The 8,362-nt window shown below is 33.7% G+C and overlaps 1 protein-coding gene across 1 annotated transcript in view; it reads left to right on the top strand.

The window, feature by feature from the left end:
- Window positions 1–4,243: 4,243 nt before the first annotated feature.
- shrb (charged multivesicular body protein shrub) overlaps window positions 4,244–8,362 on the top strand; it is a gene marked incomplete at its 5' end in the record, with an annotated part of 5,774 nt that continues 1,655 nt past the window's right edge. The window contains 4 exon segments of the mRNA XM_070126173.1: window positions 4,244–4,421; window positions 4,694–4,808; window positions 5,438–5,628; window positions 8,036–8,362. The exon segment at window positions 8,036–8,362 is cut by the window's right edge and continues 1,655 nt beyond it. Of these exon segments, the coding sequence (XP_069982274.1) occupies window positions 4,244–4,421; window positions 4,694–4,808; window positions 5,438–5,623 (479 nt within the window).

Here is an 8,362-nt window from a genome sequence, read left to right as displayed (position 1 = left end):
ATGTATATATGTATATATGTATATATGTATATATGTATATATGTATATATGTATATATGTATATATGTATATATGTATATATATATATATATATATATATATATATATATATATATATATATATATATATATATATATATATATATATATATGTATATGTATATGTATATACATATATTTTATATATATACATATATTATATATACGTATATACATATATTATATATATATATATATACATATATTTTATATATGTATATACATATATTATATATATATACATATATTATATATAGAGAGATATATTGTATATATATACATATATTATATATATATACATGTATATATACATATATTATATATATATACATAACCCCACCCCACCATTTTATTTTGAGTGGTCAGGATTTCTTCTTCTTCTTCTTCTTCTTCTTCTCCTCCTCCTCCTCCTCCTCCTCCTCCTCCTCCTCCTCCTCCTCCTCCTCCTTCTCCTCCTCCTCCTCCTCCTCCTCCTCCTCTTTCTCCTCCTCCTCCTCTTCCACTTTAGCTGGGTAGTAAATATTTAGGGTTTTAATTTTTCGGAGAAAGACAAACCAAACAGTAATTTGCTATTGGTGTTTTATATATATGTCTAACATTTTCTTCAGTCATTCATATATAATGCAAATTGAGTTATGCATGGAATAGTTTAAAGTTTTTTTGTTTTTTTTTAAAGGAGGGTAGTTATACTTTTGATATTGACATCCCCAAAATTTAGTAGTAAAATGTGTTATCAGAATGCAAATAGATGTACATAGAAATATAAAAGATATGTAATGTGCAATGCTTTTTAGTATGAAAAAGCATCCATTATTTCACTTAAGCCAGTCTGTATAAGGATTTCTTTTATCAGCTTAAGGTAGAAGAATTATCTATTTAGAGTTAGGACATATATGATATTACAGATATATCAGTCAGTAGATAAAATCAGAGAGAAAATTTTGTTAGTGCTTTTTATAAATGTTTACAAGACACTTGTAGTGAATCAGAAGAAAGTGGAAAAATAAAATCCTGAACCAACAATTGCCTTTCATATGATAAAGAAAGTGGAAAATAGAAAAACCTGAGACAAGATTAGGCCACGGAAGATTTGACACGGCGTTGCATGAAAGAACAAGTGAATGAACCGTATTATAAATGCACAAACGATCAGAAAGATGGCTGTGTGAACCAAAAACCTTCCTATCGTGATCGCCATATTTCCCTGTCCGTGGCTTTGCCCCTGGACCCCCTCCCAATCACCATATTTCCCTATCGGGCTACACTCCCGGACCTCCATAGTCGCTATTCAATAATTTCAAAACAATATACCCTTTTAGTAGCCTACCATTTTTACCTTAAGTTTAGCTGCTGTCAAATATAACTGGTGGACACACTTGTTGGGCTCCATGAAATGCATCATGAATAATCAATCAATTCTGCTCTTATCTCCACATTTTGCACAAATTAAAGGTTCACTTTGCAGACTGTGACTTATGCAAATGTCAGTAACTTTCAAAGAATTTTCACTATATTGGCTTAAAAGGACCATGGCCAAGATCATATTCAGCACAAAACTTGCCAGTGACTGTCGAAGAATAGTTAAGGAACTGTTGGAAATCCTGGTTGGGAATACACACATATGCTAGAAATACTTTATAACAAAGAATCCAAAATAATGTATAACAAGCATTTTTTGATATTACAAAAAAATACAATATGCCCAAATATAATGAAGTAGATGAGAACAATTAGGGAAAAAAAATTCACAAGCACGTAGTAATACACAAACGAGTTGACACGCTGCTGTAATTAGTTGTGAAGTCAGTTTACTATTCAAGACTGTGGTGTCAACATGTAGAAAGACTTAGAAAAAAATGTTTTGTGCTGAGATGGTAATCTCAGCCATTCATTGCACATAGTGGGTAATTTAGAAGCAAAAATGAACAGACAGTTGTAATTTGACTAAAGTCTTAAGAACCAGTCACACCAGATATAAGAATATCCATCATAACATATGGAATAAAGTATGTTATTGAATTTATATTAATATGTTTTAAATTTATGATTCAGGAGGCAGATATGCTGTATGCTGTGCAGTTATGCTGACTTTTTTTTTTTTTTTTTTTTTTTCTCTCTCTCTCTCTCTCTCTCTCCCCCCTTCATGAGAGCCAAAGTTAATCTAAAGCATGTTCAGAATTACTGTTTTTGACAACTTTATTGCACTGTTGGGTAAACATCTTCAAAGTTTTATTGAAAGCTATTATACTTAGTTTCATTCATGAACAGGACCAGTATGGAGATATTGATAGTGGAAAATGTGTAGTCTACTTTAGATGCCATAGAATGGGCATTAAAGAAATGGGAATATTATTTCTCATATATGTACTCTTATGGGGTGTGAAGGAAGTAAATCACCACTTTCAATAGTTCTTCGAAATTGGCCAACATGTATCATGAACGACTGAAATTTAATATTTATGGTAGAATAATGATGTAAACAGTTGTGGAAGTATTTTGACTCATGCTTTTAGTGGGAAAGAAATTGTATATTTCCATTATGTTTATTCTTCAAAAGTGTCTAATACATACTATAATGTAACAATAAACTACTGAAGTAGCTAAACAAATAATCTCAAATTCATGAATCATCTTATTAGCCTTTAATGGTATAGTGTTGACTTAGAGGAGTCCAGTCCACTGCTCACAGATCAAATACATATTTGTTTAAGTGATGTACTACTTTTCCAGTGCCTCATTTGGTAACAGATGAAGGACAATACTGCATGAACATTTCTGTGGCACCAGAAAGTAAAGCTAAATACAAAGAGGTTTATTTGCACATAGTGTTTACTATTACACTAAAATACTACATAGTTTCCAGAATTTGAAAAGGAGGAGAAATTTCAAGTAAAGCAAAGATGTTTAGAGAAGCTTCAGGAAGTGTGTACCTCATTTATATTTGAAGTTTTTCTCTGGCTTGAATATGCATTTGGGAGGAAGAGGAACTAAACATGATAACAACTGTAGTGATAGTCTCTAGGTAAAAGCAGTTACTTACACAGAAAATGTGATGGCTACACTCAAAGAGAAAATAAAATCATAGCTTATTTTTATGATTTTACAGACAACAAGAATCTGCCAGAAGCGCAATCAGCTCAACACACTGATGGTATTTTGCACAGACTTCCAATCACAGACACTGAAATTTGTCTTTACACATATGGCACAAGTCTCTGTTTCAGCCAACACCAGTTTACAGATTCTCTTTTGCTCCCTGTTGGCACATAAATGTGTGAATTTGGTTATATGTGGCCCTTCAGTAAGAAGGGTCGGCAGCTGTATTCATGGTTGCTTTGAGAGGTTAAAAGGTTAGATTAGGGTTATGTAAGGTTTAATAGACTTAACATAGCCTAACCCTTGCTCAGAATGGTTTCAGAACGGTCATGAATACTAGCCCAAGGACTGTACAGTAATCTGTGTAATGTATATGTTGGGATTGTTATTATTGTTGTTAGTGATACTTTTATTTCTTTAATTCTAATAGTATTAGTGTTATCATTATTGATTGATATTATTATTTCTTTTGTAAATATTTATTGATAATCATCTTTTTTATAATTTTTATTATTTTATAATCATCTTTTTTATAATTTTTATTATTTTATAATCATTATTATTATTCTAATTTTTTATTATTATTATTTGTTATATGATAATGTGCATTATAGATTTTATTCTTATTAATCACTGCACTTTATATCTTCTGTCTCTCAGCTATTAACAAGTTTCTGTAATATAGTTCAACTATCTTCTGTTCTGAATATATTATAAGTAAGGGTGTAGGTGTGGATAATCTTCAAATTTTAGCTAATTCCAATAATCCTCTATATCAGTTTACGATAATATTGTTGGATATGGAGCCACAATAAGTATAGCAGTTGAAAAGAAAAACAGTAATATATTTTGTATATTAAGTAGTTTCTTGCTATAGATTTCTATATATTAGGAGAATTTGAAAATTCTAAACTTGGAATTATTAATTGATGAAAATGGAATTAATGACTTGGAAGGAGTGATTAGTATATGTGAGTATTGAAGTTGATGGCTATGAATACTTCTCCCACCATCTCCATTTTAACCCTACCTAGTTCCCTGTTATTTCCTGTCTTTCTTTCTCATTCTGACACTTTCAGTAAAGTCTAACAACTTTTCTCTTCTCCAGTGGCCCTGCAAGCACTGAAGCGTAAGAAGCGTTATGAGAAACAGCTGCAACAGATTGATGGCACCCTTAGCACCATCGAGATGCAGCGTGAGGCCTTGGAGTCGGCCAGCACAAACACCACAGTCTTGCAGACCATGAATGAAGCTGCCAAGGCTCTGAGGGCAGCACACCAGGACATGTAAGTATAGGAGAGTTTGTGTGGCTATGAGTTTGACATTGTCATACTGATTTGAAAGTTAACTGTTTTAGCTTATGCAATTATTTACATTGAATAGCAACAGTGATTTTGAATTTATTAATATAAAGATTTAAATACTACTATCATCTTAATTGGCCATAACATTGTAAGTAAAAGTAAGCTAAAGAAGTCTAGAGCATTATCTTATAGTTTGATAAAAGCAGGTCTTGTCTTGGAAAAGATATCACAAAACTTATTTGTTTCCTTTCCAGGGACGTGGACAAGGTTCACGACATGATGGACGACATTGCAGAACAGCAGGAGGTTGCACATGAGATCTCTGAGGCCATCTCCAACCCTGTCGCATTTGGAGATGGTGTGGACGAGGTAGAGTATCTTTAGTTGTTAGGTCATGTTTTTAAGGAAAAGTGATTTCTTCTGTGCCGAGCTTGTAGTTTCTCAATTCTCTAATCTATGTAACCCATACTGTTTTAATGATGTCACATTCCTTGCGTTCACTTGAGCATATCTGCACAGTGCTGTTGACCCTGTCCCAAAACACTCAGGGTGAATGGTTTCGCTGTGCAGTGCACTTATCAGCTGATTAATGTAAGCAAACAGTCCTTCCACGGCAGACACCACTGAGACTTGTTGAGAGAGAGATTACATATTTTCCTGATTAAGAATGTAATCAAGGTTCAAAACTGATATAGAGGATTTCTATAACATTTACTAGTAACTAACAAAGATAGGAAGATAAAATAAAATATGTTGCAGCTCAGACAGATATACTTTTGAGGCTCTTAAGGTACCGGCCATTTTGGTTGTTTAAAAACCGGCCGTGAGGTGAAGCGAGCTATCTCCAACCTTCGCCCTGTTTGCCACACAACGCCTCACAAAACTTTTTGTCAGGTTGACCATTCACTTGACTTTGCCATGCAACAACACTCAGTGCATTTTGCTGAAGTGAACACAGGGATGTGTTGGATGGATGATTTTGAAATCTCTCCTTCCAGGATGACCTTCTGGCTGAGCTAGAGGAACTAGAACAAGAGGCCCTGGACGAGAAACTCCTGGAGACCACAGGAGTCACAGACGAGCTTCCAGAAGTTCCCTCGGCTATCCCAGAGACCGTCCCCAAGAAGAAAGCCAAAGAGGACTATGATGATGATTTGGAAGAACTTGCAGCCTGGGCCTCATAAGCATGGTAAGCTATGTGAGAAAGAGTATTGACTGTAACCAAATTTGCCTATATAGGCCTATAATAAATATTGCATTGTAAGAAAAATAAGAAAAGTCACTGTGTAACTGATGGATAGGCCTATCGCTTTATATTCAGAAGTGAATGATGTCAGTGACTTGAATGACCCTTGATTGCTTTTGACTTGCATATTACATTACGCACTACTATATTTATGAAAAGAGCTACTTCTATTGGCTGTATAGTATATTTAGTGGTAGTGTGTGTCAAGGAACCTGAAATTATTCCATGGAAATTCAGGTTTAGATTATATGAATTGTTCATTGGAATAACAAAAAAAAAAAAAAAAAAAAAAAAAAAAAAAAAAAAAAAAAAAAAAAAAAAAAAAAATATATATATATATATATATATATATATATATAGATAGAGAGATAGATAGATAGATAGATAGATAGATAGATAACTAGTTTTTATTTTTTTTATACATTTACATTTTTTGCAACTTTTAAAACACAGTATCTGTAATTTGTCATAGTTCCAAAAGATAGAGGTGAAAAAATCTAACCATAAAGTTACAGATCAGAATAATCTATAATCATTCACACATATGAGGAGCACTTAAACTACAGGGAGGATTCTCAAGGTTGGCCTGAGGCAAAAGCACAAGAGCTGTAGGCCTAGATGGTGCCAGTGTGGTGCAACCAAAATAAAAACTAACATTCAGTATCCCATAAGGCCCTGTCACACTATCACTTTTTCCGTAATTTTTGCATTTCCATCTGAATTTGAGGCTCTCCCTAAATATCGTTTGTAAACGGAACGTCTCCCAGACAAAGACGGTTACTACTGTTTCCATCTGACTAATTTCCATCTTGATCTTGTGTTAATAATAAATTAGTTAGAATGAGTGAATGTAAACTTAAGCTAATATTTTAGAACATTCGTATATGCAATATACATCATCTCATTTCTTTAAAATAATGTAATACGTATGAGAATCTTCGTGTGATTCCCAGGACCTCCGATAGTGCCATGTTTGTTTACATGGGTCAGTCGATTTTCATACAGAAAGTTCATTCGGAAACACAAAAAATTGACGGTAAAGGTGATAGTGTGATAGGGCCTTTACTATTTTCTAGCCTTTTTGCTTTGTCTTTGTATGATAGCATCAAAGGAAAAATTAGGAGACAGTCTGATGGCAGTCTTTATGGTTTAGAAGTGTCATGAAATACCATTATAGTAATCTTTCTCCTCCTCCTCCTCTTCCTTCTCCCCACTCAATCCCATGCTCATTGTTGTCTTGAGGGAGGAGGGGGGGAGGAGATGGAGACTGAGGCCCAATGTTGGGATCTCCCTTACCCCTTCCTCTTCTTCCTTTTCTTCTTTTTTCACTTAGAAAAGCGTATGCCCAACATATATTTAAAACATGCTCTAGATGTTTCCTTTTGTGTTTTAGAAAGCTGAAGGACTAAGAAAAAGGAGAAGCCCTATAAGAATCCTTATTGAAATAAGAAAAGAAGAAGCAGCTGCCAACGGAAGGTGGTTCAGGCACATCTACTGCCCCTTCCTTGTCCCAGTTCTGAGCATATATGTATATCTCTCAATCTCAATGTTAATGCGTAGGGCGCTAAATGAGCGCATAACACGCTTGATTACATTTATTGCTAAAGCACAAAACATTGTAAAGTTGATTTTTTACATGAGATATATTTGTAACTTGTATGAAATTTGTGCTCATTGGAGATCCTTTCAAAGGAGATTTTTAAAGGCCACATTTCAAAATCTGTTTTTCAAATACATTTTACTTCTGCCAAACCTAATACGTGCTTAGGTTCTGTAAGACTGAGGGGGTGGGGGTTAGTCCTTTAAATAGACAAAAAGGTTATGCATTTCATATATCTAAGCGGGTTGAAAGAGAAGTTACAAAGCATAGATGTGAAAATGGAAACAATAATGAAATATGTCATATATTTATGACAATTCCCAACCTTCATTGCAGTCTAAGAAATCTTAAAAAAAAGGGGGGAGGGGGCATAGTAGGTACTACTAGACTCAAGTTTTGTGTATGTCAAACAAATGATATGACCTCACCATTGTTTTTGGTAAATGATACCTTGACACTATGATGTAATGACAAAGATCATAGAGAAATATATACAAAAAACAGTGCATAGATATTTCTACCCATGGAGTTGATGAGTGTTATGAGAGTGTATAGTTGAAAAAAATATCACAGTTTCTCCTTGTGTATGAATGGAAATGGAGATAGATTGCAATGAATATGAAAAACATGTTTATTTTTATCACATAAAACATTTAAAAAAATGTTTAGACACACACTTTATTACTACCTATTTCTTATTTTATATATTTCATCATATATACTCTAATTATTCTCTTCTATTTTCTCCAGGTTCTCTGTATGGATCCCAGCCCACTTTCGTTGGCCTTCCGGTTATCAAGCCTGGTGCAAGTGGCGGTCTCATTGGGACTTTCTCTTTGTGGCTTACCTTGTGGCACCTGCATTCAAAACAGCCTGTTTCTTCTTCTTTTCTTGTAATTTTTATTATTCATTGATTATGGGTTAATAGATATCTATGTGTACATTCTTCAAATTACAGTGATAATCTTTTGTGAGTGCTTCAGGTAAATGTGCAAACTGCTCAGTTTCTTGTGGGTTTTTAGAGCAATTCAATTCAGTGCTTTTGTATATTGGATTAATTAAGTGGTTAAATTGCTT

This window comes from Penaeus vannamei, chromosome 10 (genome assembly GCF_042767895.1).
Source record: "Penaeus vannamei isolate JL-2024 chromosome 10, ASM4276789v1, whole genome shotgun sequence".
Taxonomy (NCBI): domain Eukaryota; kingdom Metazoa; phylum Arthropoda; class Malacostraca; order Decapoda; family Penaeidae; genus Penaeus; species Penaeus vannamei.
This window is presented reverse-complemented; position numbering and strand designations above follow the sequence as displayed.